The 19,499-nt window shown below is 63.1% G+C and overlaps 3 protein-coding genes across 3 annotated transcripts; 1 reads left to right on the top strand and 2 right to left on the bottom strand.

Moving 5' to 3' along the window:
- Window positions 1-41: 41 nt before the first annotated feature.
- On the bottom strand, window positions 42-11,112 carry CHLRE_05g236650v5 (uncharacterized protein). The gene is made up of 21 exons (XM_043062273.1): window positions 10,761-11,112; window positions 10,405-10,515; window positions 9,942-10,070; window positions 9,483-9,647; window positions 8,975-9,127; window positions 8,425-8,561; window positions 8,173-8,208; window positions 7,875-7,967; window positions 7,396-7,541; window positions 7,088-7,224; window positions 6,633-6,712; window positions 6,393-6,471; window positions 5,953-6,034; window positions 5,588-5,634; window positions 5,014-5,131; window positions 4,605-4,664; window positions 4,186-4,281; window positions 3,603-3,772; window positions 2,980-3,069; window positions 1,088-2,793; window positions 42-1,038 (listed from the first exon to the last, which is right to left on the bottom strand). Exons 1-20 carry the CDS (start codon window positions 10,899-10,901, stop codon window positions 1,831-1,833), a joined length of 3,033 nt encoding a protein of 1,010 aa, XP_042924837.1. The 5' UTR covers window positions 10,902-11,112; the 3' UTR covers window positions 42-1,038; window positions 1,088-1,830.
- A 91-nt stretch (window positions 11,113-11,203) lies between these two features.
- CHLRE_05g236626v5 (uncharacterized protein) lies at window positions 11,204-12,183 on the top strand. The gene has a single exon (XM_043062272.1). It carries the CDS (start codon window positions 11,243-11,245, stop codon window positions 11,417-11,419), a length of 177 nt encoding a protein of 58 aa, XP_042924836.1. The 5' UTR covers window positions 11,204-11,242; the 3' UTR covers window positions 11,420-12,183.
- Window positions 12,184-12,406: 223 nt separating this feature from the next.
- Window positions 12,407-19,463, bottom strand: CHLRE_05g236600v5 (uncharacterized protein). The gene is made up of 8 exons (XM_043062271.1): window positions 19,289-19,463; window positions 18,689-18,979; window positions 16,970-18,450; window positions 15,372-16,805; window positions 14,522-15,254; window positions 13,269-13,382; window positions 13,066-13,132; window positions 12,407-12,852 (listed from the first exon to the last, which is right to left on the bottom strand). The coding sequence occupies exons 1-7, from the start codon at window positions 19,433-19,435 to the stop codon at window positions 13,121-13,123; spliced, it is 4,212 nt and encodes a 1,403-aa protein (XP_042924835.1). The 5' UTR covers window positions 19,436-19,463; the 3' UTR covers window positions 12,407-12,852; window positions 13,066-13,120.
- Window positions 19,464-19,499: the final 36 nt, after the last annotated feature.

Below are 19,499 nucleotides of genomic sequence, written 5' to 3'. Positions count from 1 at the left end.
CGTCATTTCCCCTGGTCTCCATCAGCCTCCTCTCTCCGTGGGCTCTCAAGTTAGTCCTGCAGATGGCCCTGTGCAAGGAGTTATCCATGCACCCCGTCCAAGATTCATAGCGTTGCACACCAAGTGCCCGCTTAACCGCTTTGATGGCAGTTGCGTGCTTCTGCTCCACTCTGCTCGTGTGCAATCTTGCGCATGCTCGCTTTGTGGCCATCCAGCCTACCTCTACACCGCAACACCTATCCTGCAGCAGTTCCGTTACTAACACTGGACTCATTGCAACACCACCCTATCATCTAGCCGTCAAATGCGATGTTGGTTGTATACGGTACACAAAACCTCCATCCGTGTTCACCAAGCGCACATGAAAACAGGTCTTGGCAGCCCGCGGTGTATCTAGTGTATCTCAGGGCAAGACGCAACCTTTGCAGTGAACTTACGGAATGGTACGCTAGACCAGGGGGGGGGTAAGAATGCCGCAGACATACCCCACCCTTCAAATTGAAAGAGCTTGACGAGAGCGTTCAGAATCCGCTTTCAGAATTTTGATCAGGGTAGTAATTGCGGAGATATAGGCCCCCAAAGTTCAGGGTCGGTCGTCGGTCCCCACGGTCCCCAAGGTTTCGTCACGGTGTGCCGGAAACTTTCGTCTGGGCCTCATAAGACAGCCGGGCAAGCCCAGACCGTTGCCCAAAGCATGTAATGGATGCTTTTTACGGCTGGGAAACGTCAGGAGCCTACCAAAAGACGAAGGGCTACCGCCCGTCAACACATGTTGGGTTGGGATGTTGGGGTACGACGTGTCTCGCCTGACCAGAACGTGCCACAAGTCGCGGACCGGTGCTTGTGCGCCGGAGGAATACGCATGTGTATGTCCCATGCGTAGGTAAGTCTCATAAGGGTGCTTTACACGGGTGCAACTGAACGGCCGCAAGATGTTCACAACATGTCGACAACATGGCTGTGGTCAAGACGCGCCCGACGAACTTTCCGTGTTTACATGCTAATAGAGCTCGCTGAAAGCAGTCGTTTGACACCATCCTGGAGAAAAATAGAGGGGGTTTAAGGGGTGTACGGCACGGTACGGCACGGTCGGTCGTCGGTCAGGGGGGGTCGGGAGGTTTTGCGGGGTGGGGTCTGGAACTATTGTTCGTACCCCCCCCCTGGCTAGACCACCAAAACTTAACACCTCACAAACATGGTGCGCAGCAGCGAACCCATTCTTCCACGGTCACCAGCACTGCTGACATGTTGATGCGTAAACCGTACGTACGTCCGTACATACTAAGCAGACAGCCCACACCTGCCTTGCACCTCGGCTTGCTGTGCTTCACCTTACCGTGTCTGTACCCCTTGGCTACTAGTTTCTCAGTCACGCCTTACACGCTCTCCTTTCGAGCTTCGCTACATACAGCTCCCCCCTCAGGCTCTCACGTCCCAATCCCCAATTCTACTCCCACACTGCTGTGGACATCGGCAACCGGACCGGAAGCCTTTTCTCACATGATCCGCGTCCAGCCGTAATCCCTCGGTTTCCCGGTTTGCCGGTCCCCTTCATTCCCCGTGCCCCCCCCCCGCCGCATATTTTTCGGCAATGCCCATAAGTGCATATATATGTACGTATGCATGCAGGGAAGTGGCTAAAACTTGTGCGCCATCCGGCATGACTAACCGCCTTACGCGTACGGGACTGACACCGAATTCGCAGCACTCAACACCCAACCAAAGACAGGACATCTTGACATGCGCGACACTGCCGCCGCACTAGCTAGCTACCGCAACCTCTACCCCAGCAGCACCATAGCATAGCAGCGGCTGCTGCTGCTGCTGCTGCTACTGCCGCCGCTCCTCCTCGCTTAGCCTCGCCGGGGCCGCCGCTCCCGCGGCAGTAGCAGCCGCCTCCGCCCGGCCCGGCCCCTCAGCGCCCTTGCTTACTACTGCGGCGGCCAGGCTGTAGCCGTTGAGGGCGCTGAGGACGCTGGCGTGCTCGTCGAAGCCGCTAACCGTTGGTGTGACGGGCGCAGGCGCCGGAAGCGACGGCATCGCAGCCACGGGCAGCGCTGCAGGTGCGGCGGCTTTGCTGCCTGCAGCCATGACAGAGACAGGGACATCGGGATTGCGGCGCCCGCCCAGGCCCCCCGCACTGCTGCTGCCGTCGCTGCTGGCATTGCCGCTGCCGCGGACGCCGTCCGTCGGGCCGCCCTTGCCGCAGCCTTCACCTATCAACTGATGGTGCCCAGTCGCCGCGGCGGCGGCGCAGCGCTCCTCCGCTGGCCGCCCAAGCTGCACCTCCGCCGCCACCTCCGCAGCCTCCACGTCAGCATCCGCCTCCTCGCTCGACCCGGTCTCAGCCGCCGCCGGCTCCAGCTGCGCTCGGGCGACAGGCACGACTACCGCCGCGCCCGCCGCTGCTGGCGCCACCGCTGCAGTCGCTGCCGCGACCATGCCCATTCTCACCGTGCCACCCACGCCCACGCCCACGCCCGCACCCACGCCGCCAGCCTCTCCACCAACACCAACACCAGCCTCTTCAGGACCACAACCACCACTACTACCACCAGCACCAGCACCGCCCTCGGGCGGCGGGTCCAGGTCCAGGTCCAGCGCCGCCGCCACCACCTCCCAGTCGCCTGGCTGCACGCGGCGGCGGAAGGAGCCAAAGAAGGGGTGCATGAAGCCCAGGGGGCCCAGGGCCGCCTGCCGCTTTTCCGGGTCCTCTTCCTCCTCCTCCTCCACCTCGCCGTCCTCCGCGTGACGCAGCGCCTTGCGCACTATGTTGAGCCCGTCAAGAGACACCTGAACCGGTGTTAAAACGGTTTTGCACGTTGGATGCAAGGATCTCGCAAACACACGTGAACACGCATTCCATCGGCGTGTTTTGCTATTCGTTCCCCTTAAGCACGCGTACATGGTGCACATGCGCACGTGCGTGCACGCACCGCCTCACTCCCACCCCCCCTACCCCCAACCACCCAACCCTACCTCGTCGTCGTCCATGTGTCGCGCCACCAGGTCCGTACTGGGCGCACGTGCGCCGTACGCGCCACCGTACGCGCCCGCCATCAAGTCCACCTGCCGTACATGTGGTGGGGGTGGTGGGGGTGGTGGTGGGTTGTAAGTACCAGCCCAAACTTAACCAAACCAAGTTAAGCGGGGGTGTGATGAAGTGTACGGCACGAGCGCGTGGGGATGGGAGGATGGAGTGGGGTTACCTCAACACACGAGGTTACCTCCTCTGGTGATATCACGCCGTCTTCGCTGCACACCACTGCGCATCGTACTGCGTGTCAGCTGCTGCTCACAGCAGCCACGGTCCTCGCTACATGCACCCATGCCCGAACCAGCACAGCGCAGCCCACCCTCCCACCCTCCCACCCTCCCACCCTCCCACCCTCCCACCCTCCCACCCTCCCACCCTCCCATCCTCCCACCCTCCCACCCTCCCACCCTCCCAGCAGCCCCCATCCCACTTGGTTTGGCTTAGTTTGGGCTGGTACATATTTACAACCCCCCTTTCCTCCTTACAGCGCTACTACTGGTTCCTTGCGGGACTGGCTCAGAATTTACCCCCCCCTGTCAGCCGCCGGCCTGCCCCTCCGCCCCACCTGCAGCCAGGAGGTGTACATGAGGCCGCCCGCGGTGGGCGCCGCCGGGCCCGCGCCGCCCAGCCCGCCGGCCCCGCCAGCGCCGCCCGGCGCCGCCGCCCCGCCGGTGGCCGCCGCACTGCCGCCTATGCGGATGAGGCCACGTGGCACCAACATGACCATGGGGTCGCCTGCACCGGGCGGGCGGGGGCGGGGGGGGGGGGGGGTTGTAGATACCAGTCCAAACTAAACCAATACCAACGAAAACTAGCGGAGCACAGGAAGAGGTGTTAGTGACAAATGATAATACTTATAGGATGTGGACCGAGGCGTCGTGGAGCAGCAGGGCGAGGGGGGGAGGGTTGTTGATACCAGCCCTAATCAATGCGAACCCAATGCAAAGAGCGAGGAGGAGAGCGTGGCCTATGCTATGGGGGATAGTTTATCCCAATCCCAAAGAAACCAAGACCAAGAAGGGGGGAGCGAAAAGGCACAGGAGGCCGGCAGCAGAACAAGGAAGCGCAAAACCACAAGTAATGCTAGGGGGGTGGAAGTGCAGTGGAGTCTGGCAGCAGAGAGACACATACGGTACGCACACTCGCACCCGCTTCCGCCAGCAGCTCCGCGGTGGCTCGGGACACGTGGATAGCCTGGGGTGCCGAGGTGGTTCGTAGCTGCGTGGCCGTGGCCACCGTGCCGCCTGCAGCAGCCATGAAGCGTGTGTGTGTGTGTGTGTGTGTGTGTGTGTGTGGTGGGGGTGGCGGCGTGGTGGGGTTCATCGTGTGGAGAGGGTGGGCAGGTAGCGGTGTTGGTGGGAAAGGCGGTGGGATAACGGTACGAGGGGCGACGCAGGAAGGTACGGAAGACTGTGTGGATGGAAGTGATACGGGATGCCAGTTGGGGCGCAAACGAGGCTGGGTGGGGTCGTAATGTTGGCGCAAGCTAGCACGTGGCAACGGCCCCAGGGCCGCATCACAGCAGCACGGGCCGCTCCGCTGCACAGCACAGCACAGCACGACTCACCAAAGATGCAGTATCGTGGCAGTCGCTTGCCGCCGTCAATGACCGCCGCCGACACGGGGCCTGCGAGCGCATCGGACACGGTAGCGAGCACGTCACGTTACGGGCGTTGGCACGTCATGTCACGCGTGGGGCAGTGCTGCCAGTATGCCCGAGGCCTGGCCCCGGACTGGCAAGTGGCACATGTGTGCTGCTGGAGACGCACACATACGCGCGAGAGCGCAGTGCCTCGCTCAATTGACCGTCCACCTTGATTGGCCCATTCCCCCACCCTGAGTTTGCTTTTGTTTGGGCTGATATTTACACACACCCGGGGTTGGTAGATGCTTTTCGGGGATTGGAGTGAACTACCCCCAATTTCCCGGCTCAAAAACGAACACGCGCCCACGGCCGCGCACCCACGGCCGCTCACCCGAGTGTAGCCCGATCTGCAGCTGCAGTCGCTGTCCGCCGGCGCTGCGGTACTTGGCTGCGGCCACCACCATGTCACGTGCGCAGTGCGCCACGTGGCAGGCCCATGTGATGGAGTCCTGGGGGCAGCAGGTGGAGGGTGCGGGGGGGGGAGCAGGTGGGGAGGGGGTTGGGGGACCAGGGTTGGATCTGATGCAGCTGCAGAGGGGCGTGGATGGATGGGGTACAGTGGGTGGGTGGATGTGGGAGGCGGGAAGGCGCGGGGGGAGGCGGGGGCCGCGGGGGGGGGGGGCGGCACACGCACGAGCGTGTCAGCAAATGTGTATGGGGCAGGATCAAGAACCCCGTGGGGTTACCCCCTGGCCCGTACAGGCACGCGTGCAGGGCGCAGCCGCTGCATGTGTCAGGATGGATGTGTTAAGGATCTGGGTGGGCCGAGGGGGAGCCGTTTGCAGAACGGAGTGGTTGAATAATAGGTTTGAGTTGGGGGCCATAAAGAGCCTGGGTGGTGTAAAGGTCAATTAGGCCATCGACACGCCGACAACCGTCATGCGACCAAGCAGCTGCTCGCCCACCTTGCCGTCCGCCTCGGGACAGCCGCCCACACACACGTACGAGTCATCTGCGTACAGCAAGTAAGGGGGGGGAGTTACATGCATTAAGTTTACGAAGTGAAGTCGTAGCCAGGTACAAAGGTACACAGTAATCGTCGTCGGGGGGCGGAAGTCAAGTAAGGAGCTCGCTTACTAGGCGCTGTTACATGATCGATTGAGTGCGTGCGTGCCATCCATGTCAGGCGCACGTGTGCTGCAGCGACTTGGTCCGCGGCCCCAGGCATGGACTGTTGTTTCATCTGCTGAATCCTTCGAGAGCTGCCGTACACCAGTGCCGTACGACAACTGTGCTTGTGTACTGGATTGCGGTGCGGTAGGGCACTCACTGTAGGTCTCCACCTTGTGCAGCCCGTGTCGCTCTGCAATGGCGTCCAGCGACTTGTACACGTCATTCAGCATCTTGACCACCTGCGGCATGCACATGCACATGTGCATACGTGTGACGAACGCAGAGGGAGTGTGCGTGTGTTGACGTGGCATGTTGCGTATCGCGTCTTAAACACGCACGCGACCGCCGCTGTTGTGGATGCGCTCTGGACTCGGGGGCGGGAGCGCCCGAGGTGGGGCCGGGCATTGAACCCATGACCACCTCACCACTTCACGAACCCACGCCACGAACCCACACCGCCTCATTACCCCACGAACCCTCCCCACGAACCCACACCACCTCACACCCCACGAACCCACCCCACGAACCCACGCCACGAACCCTCCCCACGAGCCCACGCCACGAACCAACCCCAGCCCACCAACCTACGGTATTCACCTCGCGCGGGTCTGTTCCTGTGCCGGCGGCTCCGGGCGGCGCCCAGGGCTCTCCGCCGCTGCTCACCGCGCTGTAGTACCTGTGCGTGTTTGTGTGTGTGGGGGGGGAGGGAGGGATGGAGGGGGATGGACACAAGGTGGTGCTTCCATGCGTGGCTTCTTGTCGTCAGCAATACACTTATTGCCTTTCACCTAGATAAAATCGGCACAATTCTGTGGTCGCATGTGGTTGGTGCCGTACCTGACCACGCTGCAGTCCAGCACGGTGACGGCGGGGAAGAAGTCGTAGAAGGGGCGGCCCATGCGCAGCTGGTCAAGAGCCTGTGTGTGTGTGTGTGTGTGTGTGTGTGTGTGTGTGTGTGTGTGTGTGTGTGTGTACCGTATGGTGGTGGGCGGCAGATAATGAGGTGAGGTCTCAGTTGTGAGGCAGAGGTAGGGCTGGGAGGAGGTGGGGTAGAGCGTGGGAGGAGGGAAAGGGCGGCAAGGCATTCCGCATGCACACGTGCCCGCACATACACGTGCACACGGCAGGCCCCCGAACCATCGACCCATGTGCCTATCTTTCTTGCGACAACAGGCCGCCCCTTTTTCCCCCGCCTCATCCCACTAATCCCACCCCACCCCGCACCACCGCTGCCATCAGTACAACACGGCACCGCTGCACGTGTCTCTCTTCTACAGCCAGCACACACGCACCTTGCCCGGCAGGCGCGCGCGCAGCAGCACCAGCAGCCGGCGGTGGTTGACCAGGGCCACGAACATCATGAGGCAGATCACCACCGCCACTACCACCACCACCACAATCAGGGGGGCCTCCCAGGACGGCCGGTAGCCTGCGAGACCCAAGTATTCAAGTGTCACGTCAGGCCGGGCTGTCCAACGATATGACACAGGCCCGGACCCACATAATTCCCTGATACGGAGGACGAACCAGGACGGATTCGCAGAACGCGTCAGCACATCTTGACACGCGGCTTGCAGCAACCAACTAACAACTAACGCACCTCCCTCGGGGTACACCTCCAGCAGCCAGGGTATGCCGGGGAGGTACACGGGCACGGCCACGGCCTCGCTGCCGCCGGGGGGCGCCGGCGAGCTCTCGCTCAGAATGACCGCCTGCCCGCTCTCGCCCGCAGCCGGCTTGGTCAGCCTGCAGGGGCGTGCCGCGGAGGCCGGAGGTGTGCAGGTTACAGCGGGAGGCGTGCGCCAGTGATGGGGAGGTGAATTGCACTCCGAAGTAGGCCAAGACCCAGAACCTTAAAGGGAAGTTGCGTATTTTGATTGTGGCAAGCGGTGATTGTGGTGGCGCAGGTGGCATGTTGGACGCATCCATGTCCCGAAGACCAACGTGCAGGTGTATGTCTGGAGGTCAGTGCGGAGGTGGAGGTCACGGCGGGAAGACGCTTGCACACTACCGTACTATTGAATGCCCTACAGGTACACAACACACGGGGTTGCCGTGGTCACAAACACGCACACGCACCGGTACAGGTAGTTGCGGTTGCGCAGCGGCAGAAGGGGACTGTTGGGGCCGGTGGTGAGGTTGTCGAAGGCAATGTACACAGCCGCAAAGCCCCTGCGTCGCGAGGTGGGGAGCGACAGGGGGGGTTTGCAAATACCAACCTAAGCAAACCAAACTAACTAAACTGGGGGGCACAGGCAGCGGGGAAGGGGGGGGGGGGTAGCCGTGTATGAAGCCTGGGGCGAGATTGATGAGTCCGGCACATTTGTTGCAGCGTAAAATTTACAGCGAGTATTTTGCGAGATGGAGCCCTGCTCACCAAAACTTGGTCTTCGTTGTTTCATCGTAGCAGGCGCTATGGTGGTGGCGGCGGCGGGGTTCGGGGCGGGGGATGGGGGCACAAGAGTGTTCAGTTAGGACACCGTTCCAATGCCGGAAATATGCACGTCTTGCCGCACACTCGTGTCGCTGGCCCCAATGCTCGGCGGTAGCATCCCGCCTGCCCGCTCCATACAAACGCACGCGCGCATGCCGTACACACGCACGCCCGACTGCCCGCACGCACACGCACCTGCAGTTGGTGTTTCCCTCCGCGCCGTTACCCCAGGTCTCGCCCGGCTCCACACCCGACATGAACACGGGGTTGCGCGCGATGAGCACTGGGCGCTCCTCGGGCGGCACCGCCAGCGGACCAGCCATCCACACCGACTGTACGCCAGGCAAACCGAGCGGCAGGTTGCAAGGGTGGTTGCGAGGGACTTGTAAATGCGGTGGGGGGGGGGGCTTTGAACGCAATCAATACTACGTGTCCGAATGCAACCGAGACCCAGAAGTCGCCGACCAGCCAGCCAGGGGAAGAGGCGAGTGGTTGGCGGTTGGATCGTGGCCCCCGAGCGCCTGTGGGCCTCCGCCTCCGCTTCCACCTCCGCCCCCTACTCCGCCTCCGCGCTCCTCTCCGTTGTGACTTGTGTGCTCTCGCTAACGAACACATGCACGCGACCCCCAGGCCCAAGCCTAGGCACACACCGCGCGCCCACAACAGCACGAACACAGCTTGTGCTTTCCCTCACAGCCCCGGTGAGAGCCCCTGACACACCCTACGCGCACCCGCCCCTCCCCACCTTGAGCTCCACGGTCTGCAGCGCCTCCTGCCTCCGGGTGGGGTCGGTGAACAGGTTCAGTCCTAGTGTGCCCAGGTCCAATATCGGCGGCACGATGGCCCGCACGATGCCGAACGGCACCAGCTTTAGCTGCAGTGCTGCGCTGTTGCGGGCCTGTGTGTGTGGTGAGGGGCACACAAAATATAACACGCACAAAGGGATGTTGGCGCCATCTCTGGTCTCCACCTTGTGCATTCCATTGTGCTTCTTGCACACGCACGCCCGCCAGCTGATTGGGCTGTATGGGCATGTATGGGAGTGCTGACACAGATCACTCCCTTTCTCCCTTTCTCGCCCAACCCCCTTCCGTCCCACGACCCCACCATACACACACCTTTCCCCATTCCCCCATCTCCATCCCCCCTCCCCCAATTGTTGGTTTCAGGATGAGAATGAACTACCCGTCCCCACTTCCTCCCTCAGTCTATTTCCCCTCCCCCATTCCCCCTCCTCCCACCCCGCGTCCCACCTGCTTAAGCAGGTCCGCCGCAATGCGCGGGAACGCCGGGCCCAGAGCCGCCATGGCGGGTGTCTCCCGGATGAAGGTGCCCAGCGTCAGCACCGGCAGGATGGCTGCGTCCAGGCTGAGCGAGTAGGCGTTTGCGGCCTTGAGCGCGGCGGCCTCCGCGTCCACCTGGTGATGTGATGAAGAACAGGAGTAGGAGGCAAGGCGCGAGGGGAGGTTACGTGCCCGAGCGCGAAGATAAAGGGGGGCCCGTGCGGAGGGGGAGAGGGAGGGGGAGAGGGGCTGCGTAGTCACGGAGGCGAAAGGGCCGGCCGGGCAGTTGGGTGGATGTCCAGACTCCCCAGTGCGGTGAAGCAACAAGCAAGAGGCACATGGATGCAGGTGCGTGTTTGGGGTGCCAGCACACCGCCCCGGCAGCCCCGCCCCGGCCGCCCCCACCCTCGGCCCCCCCCCCCGCCCCACCCGGCTGCTCTTGACGTGGTCGTTGGCGGTGGTGCGCACTCCGAATATGCCCAGTCCGACTAGCAGCGCCAGCACCAGCAGCGGCAGCACCAGCACCGAGGGGAACTTGCGCACCATCTTCAAGGCCGCCTGCGCGTGTGCACGTGTGTGTATGTATGTGTGGGTTAATTGATCTTAAGAAAAGAGCGAGTGTGTCTGTTTGCTTGTTTGTTCGTGGTCACGTCCGCGTACGTGTTCATGTGCAGGAGTGTGGATACCGGCACCGATACCGGCACCTACACGCCTCGCCTCGCCCCAGTTCGAACCCGCTTCGTCGCAGCCTTGCCTCAACTACGCGAACCACAGGCTGCATCCAGATCCCAGCCCACAACGCATACGTTATTGAAGGAGCAGCACCCCAGGTCCCCAGTAGCCCCCCAGTAGCACCCAAGCACCGACGCGGTGCCTGGGCCAAGTGACTCACCCGTGCCTGGGCTCGAAACGCCACAAAGAAGCCCTTGTGGGCTGTGAGCGGGGGAAGGCACGCCGGGTCCTTTGGGGCTCGACCCAGTGCTGCCCAGAAGTCGCTTTTGTCCTGTTGGGCAATGAATTGGCGGCGATGTATGGTGAACGCCAGTGCATGAGTATAAATTGCAGTTTGGTGGCTGCTTGGCCAAGGTGGCAAACATCGTTACAGCCGGCACAGGGTGTACTTTATGCCGGGGTAGAGAGCTTGGTGTGGCACCTGACACGGTCGGCGCTCCTCTTTGCGGGCGGGCTGGAGACCCGAAGGGGCGCATCCGAGTCGGGCACATATCAGCCAGAACGGTCACGACCAACCTGCCATGTCCACTCAGTCACCGCTTGGCGATTCCGATTACGTAGCTGCCACGGCTTCTTCACCGAGGTGTTGGCTGCCGGCTCGGGCGGCTTGACCGTTGGAGGGCCATGCCTGGGTTTCGTCTGGGACAATGTCGCCATGGACGGGGCCCCGAGCGCCTTGAGCGTGTCACAATCTGCTCGCAGTTCATTATTGACGTTCATCGTGCTAGCAATAGGTCGTGTCCGAGCTAGCTACGCGCGCGCAAAAAGTTCGGTGACCGTAGGAGTGGTAGGTGTGGTGCTTTTAAGGGATTTTCCTTGCTTATGCGCGCATGGTTATTTGAGCACCATTTGTCTGTATATATGTAGCGATACATACCGACGTGCTTAGAGTGAGAGTAAGAAACGGCGCCCGACTGTCGCAATGGGTGTTGCTGATAGCGCCGCGTGGGCTGCATCGGAACCTCGTGCCTGCCTCCTTCCAATCCGAATCCATTCATATGCTCATTGCATTCACACGCAAGATTACGCGCCCTGCCAACACAGCAGCCACGTGGCCTTCTGCGCATGCTGACATGCATGCTGGGCCATTGTACGTGCGGCTCCTTCCGCAGCTGCTATTCCCGCCACCCGAGCCGCTTCTGCGTAGTGAGACCTTTTCAGTCCTGGACCGGTAATCGGTGCAGAGCCAAGGACAGGGGGCCAAGGCCGGCGGTGGCCAAGGATGGCCGGCACGGATGCTGATGTCGGACAATGTCGACAGTCATCCCGAGGGGCTGGGAGTTTGGGAGCTCTAGGCACTTGGGGCCTATGAAAAAAGCTATACACATGTACGGAATGTGCGTGATGGGCTGACTTGGAGAGAACAAAAAGACGCACCCGATGCGATTCGAACGCACGCGGGGAGACCCCACGGCCTTAGCAGGGCCGCGCCTTAACCACTCGGCCACAGGTGCGGGGAGGACATTCATCCTCTGCTAACGGGGATGACATTATTGCGAAGCTATAAATATATAACCTGCTTTAAGCAGCGTGCAGTCTCAAGCTTCAACTACGGGTAGTCAGCGAGTTGAATGCGGGAGGCCCGCTGATTTCCTAAGATGACACATTCTACAACGATGGTCCGACTGCTGAATTGAGTTCGGACCTGCTAAGCGGACACGTCTCAAAACGATGCATGGCTAGCTGCAGGGCTTGCATCTTCCAAGGGCAAGGGCCCTAACGGCATCCAGGGGCCATAACGGCTTGGGGTTGGTGGAGTCAAGTTGGGCCCTGATAGCATGTGATGGCTCGGCGTCTTCGGGAGCTGGGACTGTCCCCTCTGTAACATCCGCATCCATGTGATGGCTCGGCGTCTTCGGGTGCTGGGACTGTCCCCTCTGTAACATCCGCATTCATAACGGCTTGGTCGGACTGTCCCTTCTTGTAATGTCGCATTCATAACGGCATCCAGGCCCCCCCCCCCACCAGAAAGGGGTACTTGGCGAGATTAGGGGCAGCCCCACGCGGCGAGAATGCAACCCCGGAAACGCCCCATCTTTCTCGCCCGAGGGCCTGCATGTGGGCCCGTTTCTTGCCGCTCCCCGAAGACGCAAGCCCTGGCTCAGGCCTGGCTACTGTTCCGCCAGGTGGGATGGTCAGGGACTGCCCCGGTTATTGCTCCTGCCGCAGTATCCTTACAACACAACAGCTGACGGGGCATTCCGCAACCAACTGCCAACCTGCCGGCATGAGAGTTGGGGGGCACGGTGCGGAAGCACGCTGACTACACCAACTGGCTGCCCTCCCAACTGCTGCAGATCAGCCTCAACCATAGCATGTATCAAAAATTCCTGCACGTCGGCGCTGCCGGTACCGCACCGGCAGATACAGATACACCGCGACTACCGCTACCCTACCGTGCCAACAGAAACAATTGGCACACAGCAGTTCCACCGCCTTGCATGTGGCCTCCTCTTGCTCAACTTACGTCCCCCCGACCTGCTTACCTACTATGGGAGCAATGCAAGTCAACTGGCTTCGGCCCCCTGACTATCTACGCAACATCCATAACAAGGCCGGTGTCGTGAAATCGCGCCGCGTCGCGGCGGTCCTTCTGCTTGCGCCGGGCCTGCACATCCAAGGTGCGGTTCGGTGTAAGGAGCCCACCATGCTCGTGACGGTCATGGCGCCGCACACACGCAAGCACGCACACACGCACGCAACAAACCAATAAGCGTCTACCGTATTTGGTTACCGTACGTGGCACTGCAGCCGACACAGGGGTATGCAGCAACCATCAGACACCAACCCGATTGAATTTTTGAATGCGCTTGGCCCCTACCTCTGTCGCAGGCGACCGGTCGCTGCCCTTCAGCTGATTCCGGAGCCGCTGCACTTCACACGAAAGGCTTTTGCGCCGGGCATCCATAACAAAAGCGTCGTTAGTGTTCGTCAACCTGATTGAATTGGTCCGACAAGCAAGCAAATCGCTGGGTCCGGCACGACGTGGTCTGCCCACAACCCAAACACGTATTCGCCGCCCACCTCTTCAACGCGCAGTTGGTCGCGGACTTGGAGCCGCTCCACTTTCGTACGCAGGCTCTCCAGCTCCTTTCGCTGCTCATCCATCTGGTCCACGTCCCGCTGCAGCCGGGCACCCTGCGCGCAGGCGTTCACTGCCTGACGATCCTAGGGGTTTTCTCGTGTGGCATGGCGAATAAGCCTACCAAGACACATGCACGCATTTTGTACTGTGCTGCGTTCTCCTGAGCGCTCGTGTGACCCGACGCGCACATGCACACACACACACACACACACACACACACACACACACACACACACACACACACACACACACACACACACACACACACCGGCGCGCTTTCCCTTTTAGGGGAGTATATGGATGTCCCCCGGGGGGCTGGTTTCGGACAGCCGACGCGGCCACTGCGGCCGCGAGCATGCCTAGCCTCGGTGCCGCCGTGGAGTGGGGAGCGGGAGGCCAGCTCCCGCCAGCCCACGGCGCCACACACTCGCACACACTAGCCCACGTCCAGCAGTTCCGGGGGTTCGCTGCTTTCTAGTGCTCCGCAACCGACGCCCGCCGACTTGACCCCATGCAGCCGATGAATCCTTATAAGTTTCTCGACGACCACAGCCTCGCTCTCTTTTCCCGCAATCATTAGCGGGCCGGGACTGGGATGCGTGTCTTAGCTTGCTTGCTGCACGCCGCCCTTAACATCGCTGTCGCCATTTTCCCTGCTCGTGACACTTGCTCGCTGCCGCCCCTGTGCCTGCAATTCCTCTATCACCCGTAGGTGAGCTCGACTACGACCAGCGGGCGGGAATCAGGGCATTAGGCTTGCTGGGTCACCGTTGTAGCGCGCCCAGGGCGCGGCGCATACAATGCATATGGGTGCCACTCGGGGTCAGGTCGTTCGTCGATCGCCCGAGGGGGGGTTCCAGGCTTTTTGCGGGTAAGTATGACTACCGGGGTCGACGCGGCTACAAGACGCTCGGTATCGGTAGGTATCCGTAAGTAACTCCGTCGCGCCGTCTGGGCGGGCTTCGTTTTGTTGTTTTCTTTTCAACACACACACACAAACACACACACACACACACACACACACACACACACACACACACACACACATTCTGCATCGCATACACTGTCCTACGCGTAATGTTTTCCTTGTGCTCTTTAACACACACACACACACACACACACGCACACACGCACACACGCACACACGCACACACGCACACACGCACACACGCACACACACACACACACACACCTTGGCCTCGTGCGCGTGCTGCTGTAGGGTCGACAGGTGCGCCGCCCAGCGCCCACCACACACCACCGCCCGCAGCAGCAGCTGGACACCGGGGAACGGCTGCTGCACCGCAGCAGCGCGCGTGCCGCCGCTGCTGCCACCGCCACTGCTGACCCCGCCGCTGCTGCCGCTGCTGCCCAGATCTTCGATTGGGAGGTGCTCAGCGAGCACTGCGGTGGCCCGCTGCACCTGCATGGCCAGCTCCATCATCCGGTCCGCCGCCTCTTCTGCATCGGCCGCCGCCGCCGCCCCACTGCTGGCGCCGCCTGCCCGCCGCCTCTGCAGTCCCAGCAGCGGTGGAGGGGGAGCGCCGTGCAGGGCTGGCAGCGGCCCCTCACACACCGCCAGCTGGCACTCGGCCAGGCAGTACAGGGCCGCAGCAGGAGCAGCAGCTGGGGGGCAAGCCGAAGCAGTCGGCGGCTGGCTTGCCGCCGCGGACTGCAGTGCCGCCCGCAGCATCACGCTTGCCAGCTGCTGCAGCTGCTGATTTAAGCTAGGCACGAGAGTATGCCGCGGCGCCGCGCGCTGGCACCAGCGGCAGGCCAGCCTGAGCAGCAGCAAGCGGTCCGCCCGCTGCTGCTGCTCCTGCTGCTGTGGCTGCTGGCGCTGCTGTGCCTTGCCGCCCCGCACCAGGCTGCTGTCCGGCAGGCCCGTGATCTCTTCCACCAGGTGGTCGCACACGGCGCCGCAGCACCTGTGGCAGCAAGCGGGCGTCGATTCGCGAGTTGTAAGCTGGTGGTGCGGTAACCGCTTGTAACCGCCGGACCCTTCCAACATATGATGTACGGCCCGCCCCCTGCACCCCGCCCACCTGTATGACAGCTCCGGCCAGTCCTTCTCACGCAGCAGCGGGTTTTCCACACACGCCGCCAGGCACAGCAGCACCGGCAGCTGCCACTCCGCCGCGAGGGAGCCGTACATGCCGCTGCCGCCAGCCACCCGCAAGGTCAGGGCGCGCACCAGCATCGCCAGCTGCTCCCGCGGCAGCTGCGACGCCAGCGGCCGCAGCAGGCGCGCCGCTGCCGCCAGCAGGCTGGCAGTGTGCCTAGTAGAACTGCCTGAGCTGCTCGTCGCCTGCTGAACAAAGCCCAGCGCAAAGAGTAGCACACAGGCTGCGTGGTCCGTGCCGAGCTGGGCCTGTTGCTGCTCAGGATGGCTGGCGTCGCCAACCAGGGCAAGGCCAAGCCGCAGCACTGCGAACACAAAGTCCTCATCTGAGACTCGTGCGGCTTCGCGGCAGCGTGTGAGGATGTCAATGTCGCTGCTGTCCTCCTCTGCTGCTGACGACTGAGTCTCACAGCTCCCCTCGCCGCCCGCCTCGCCACCAGCCGCCTCCGCCGCCACCGGCGCCAGCAGCACGGCACACACGTGTGGCGGCAGCGCCCCGCACACCACCGGCACCGCAGCCGCCATCAGGCGGCTCCATACGGCCGGCGGCAGCGGGGGGTCGTGCTCCTCCACCACGTGCTGCACCATGGTATGGAACTTCCGGGTGCGCTCCACGCACAATAGGGTCTCTGCTGAAAAGCATGCCTCATCCCTTCTGTCGACCATCATAGACAGCATCACCAGGATCTGCAGCGCCAGGGATGCGACAGTGCTGTTGCTGCTGCTGCTGCTGCCGCCACTGCCAGCCGGAACAGGTGATGCCGGAGCCGCACGCGCCCGCACTCCCAGCAGCAGCGGCACGAGGTCTCCGACCAGGTCGCCCGCAACACACCCATCCGTCTCGCGCATCACCGCCGCTCCACCCGAAGTGGCCAGCAGTGCGGCCACTGCGGCGTGCAGGGCACGCAGCAAGATCTCCAGCTGCAGGGGTTCTGAGGCGGCGGGGGGCTCCGCCGAGTCCGTGGGTGCAAGCAGGTCGCGAACATAGCGCGCAGCGAACGGCACCGCAGCAACGGCCAGCCGCATGACGAAAGCGGCTGGTGTGCGCACAGCAGCAGGCCGCGGTGCCTGGCCGCCTGCAACAGCTGCTCCCACATTCGCATCCGCCGCTGCGCCACCTGCCGAGCTGCTGCTGGCCACCTCCGCCGCCGCAACCAGCCACGCCGCATCCAGCACGCAGGCGGTCAGCTGCAGCAGCTCCAGCTGCGTTGCGTGGCTGTCACTGCTGGCAGCCCTGCTGGTGCTGATGCGTTCACTGCTGCTGCTGCTGCTGCTGCCAGCTCTCGCCTCCTCAACCTGCTTGTGCCGCTCCATAGCTACAGCTAGCAGGGCAGCCAGTTGCTCCAGCAGGTCACCACTGCAGCAACACACAGGGACATACGTACGTAATAAGCCGCCGTGGGGTCCGCCGGTTGAAGGGCACAGCTACCGTAACTAGTACACACCCGACAACCAGGGTAACTTCGGACCCGTTGCCATGTATGCATTGCAGAATCCCTGAACGCAAGCCCCACCACTCACTCGCCAAGGGCTGCGTGCAAGCTGAGGGCGGCCTCGCGCCGAAGCGGCAGGCGGCCAGACGGGCTGCTGCCGCTGCCACGCACCAGGCACGCATGCAGGCAGCTCAGGCGGAGGCTGTTGTCGACGTCTTCCAACCCAGTCAGCCGCACCAGCGCCCGCACTAGCTCCCCGTAGGTCGTGGGCAGGCTGGAGTGCGGCGGCGGGCCGCAGCGCAGCAGCAGCTGGCGCAGCAGCCGCAGAGCCGCCGTGACCAGGGGTGTTGTGGATGGGCCGCTACAGCTGCTGCTGCGACTGCTGCTGTCTGGCACTGTGGCTCTGGAGGCTCCGCCCCCACCGCCCACGCCCAGGCACCGCAGCGCCGCCCGCACCAGCGGCAGGCCGCCCCAGTCCGGCAGCAGCAGCCCCGCCGCCACACTGGGCTGGCCCTGCACCACCGCCGCCACCGACTCCAGGAGCAGCTGCAGCTGCTGGGAGGAGGCCACAGGCCTCGGGCACGATTGCTGCAGCTCTGTGACGCAGCTGCCTGCCGCCCCTACCAACTGCCGCTGTATCTCCGGGCACCGCGCACACGCCTCCGCCAGCGCTGCTGTCATCTGCTGCTGCGCCTCCGGTCCGTCTGCCGCCGCCAGCCACATCAACAGCTGCAGCACGCGTTTCGCAGCCGCCGGCGCACGCAGCAGCGGCACCAGCAGGGCCGTGCCGCCTGCGGACAGCATCTGAGCCTGCGGCGACCCCTGCTGTGCGGGCTGTGCGCTGCAGCTGGTCGTGACACTACCGCTGATGGTGGCGATATTGATCAGGCACCACAGCACCAGGTCCTGCACCAGCGTCAGCATGCCGCCGACAACAGCACCACCCACATCGCCAGCAGCCGCCTGCTCCTGCGGGTTTGCTAGACTGCTGCTGGCCCGCAGCACGGCGCACATGACTGGCAGGCAGCCGGCCCCAAGTGCGGCTGAGCACGCTGCCGCTGATGTGGAGGCACCGCCGGCGCTGCTGGCCACAGCAGCAGCCACTGCTGCGGCATCCTGCTGAAGCAGCGCGCGCATCAGCTCAAGGCAGTCGGCCACACCTGCTGCTGCGGATGCAGCCGAGTCACTGCTGCCGCGGCTGCTACTGCTGCTGCAGCTGCTGCCGCCATGCCCACCTCCCGCCGCCGCGCCCATGTCGACCTGCGCCCGCAGCAGTGCGGTGACGTCTGCCGCCAGCTGCGCCCGCTGCTCCGGCGGCAGCTGAGACAGCGCCGCCAGAGGGCCCTTGAGGAAGCCCACAGCGGCCAGCGCCAGCGGTGCTTCTGCCTTCAGTGGGGGCTGTTCTCGTTGCGGCTGCGGCTGCTGCTGGGGCTCTGCGGAGCTGCTGCTGCCGCTGCTGGCAGTCGCTGTAAACGCGGCGTCTGGAGCACAGGCGGCGCCGCGGCATAGCCCGAGGCAGCGGTCCATGACGGCAGCCACCGTGGGTGCATGGCGGCGACTGCCCAAAGCCTGCAGGGCACCAATGGTAAGGTATGGGCTCAATATGAACGTATACGCACCTTGCAGCGGCCGCATTGTAAACATTTACCCTCCCGCTGAGTTCTGCAAGAGGTATCTCTGACATGGTTTTGAGGGCAACGGTAACCAACAAACTGCGCCCCCTGCCTCGAGCACCCAGTAGTTGCTCTGGAGCGCGATTTGCGGCAACGGCAATGGCAGCGGTAACGGCGTCGCCATCGAAGCTCACCTCGGTGCTCATCAGGCACTGCAGCACGTCCAGGGCCGCCGCCAGCAGCTCGGGATCCTGCAGCTTCTCCACCACCTGCACCAGCACCTCCGCTAGGGTAGAGCGACCCACTAGCAGACCCAGATGCGGATGCGACACCAGCTGCCGCAGACCCGCAGCTGCGGCGAGCGGCGAAGTACCGCTGCCAGTGCCGCCGCTCGAGTCCGCTGCCACGGCCGCCTGCCCACCATCCGCGGCCACCGCCGCCTCCCCGCCAGCCTCCGTCAGCTTTGCGAGGCAGAAATCGACAGCCTGTGCGAATGCAATGGTATCGGCGAGGTTGCAAAGCAGCTAAGGCTTGGGTTCCTTCGAGCGCGAGACGTGCCACCAACTGCTACTCTGTTCTTCATTCACGCGCGACGCACGCAAGAGCTGAACTCAAAACACCCTGCTCGCAACGCCCCCAAACCACCTCGCGCTCATCACTGAGCCTGAGCGCCTTTGGGCGCGAGGCGTGCCACCAATTGCAGCTCTGCTCGTTACCCACGCGTAACGCACGCAAAGCGCCTTACTTGCAACGCCCCCGTACCACCTCGCGCTCATCACATCCCAGTTACTCACCAGGTTGACGAACAGCGGGTTGGGCTCCACCGCCTCCGCCAGCCGGCCGCGAGCCGCCGCCCGGTCCAGCACCCGTGTGACGTTGTCCAGGGCGCTGCTGCTGCTGGCGCTCATGGCATCTACAATGCTGAAGTCATCGTCACTCATCAGAGCCTCGCGCCGCTCCGACTCCCACTCCGGCAGACCCAGCGAGACATTGCGGAAGCCCTGG

Source organism: Chlamydomonas reinhardtii, chromosome 5 (genome assembly GCF_000002595.2).
Source record: "Chlamydomonas reinhardtii strain CC-503 cw92 mt+ chromosome 5, whole genome shotgun sequence".
Lineage (NCBI taxonomy): Eukaryota > Viridiplantae > Chlorophyta > Chlorophyceae > Chlamydomonadales > Chlamydomonadaceae > Chlamydomonas > Chlamydomonas reinhardtii.
The sequence above is the reverse complement of the archived record's forward strand: the minus strand, read 5'-3'. Positions and strand labels throughout refer to the sequence as shown.

Coding starts and splice junctions, on each gene's coding strand:
- CHLRE_05g236650v5 (XM_043062273.1), bottom strand. CDS start 10,901: ATGGCGACATTGTCCCAGACGAAACCCAGGCATGGCCCTCCAACGGTC. Junction 8,209..8,424: donor GAGGGAAACACCAACTGCAG/GTGCGTGTGCGT, acceptor CCACCACCATAG/CGCCTGCTACGATGAAACAA. Junction 6,035..6,392: donor CAGGAACAGACCCGCGCGAG/GTGAATACCGTA, acceptor TGCATGCCGCAG/GTGGTCAAGATGCTGAATGA.
- CHLRE_05g236626v5 (XM_043062272.1), top strand. CDS start 11,243: ATGCTCATTGCATTCACACGCAAGATTACGCGCCCTGCCAACACAGCA.
- CHLRE_05g236600v5 (XM_043062271.1), bottom strand. CDS start 19,435: ATGAGTGACGATGACTTCAGCATTGTAGATGCCATGAGCGCCAGCAGC. Junction 16,806..16,969: donor TTGCACGCAGCCCTTGGCGA/GTGAGTGGTGGG, acceptor GTGTTGCTGCAG/TGGTGACCTGCTGGAGCAAC. Junction 15,255..15,371: donor TGGCCGGAGCTGTCATACAG/GTGGGCGGGGTG, acceptor TTGCTGCCACAG/GTGCTGCGGCGCCGTGTGCG.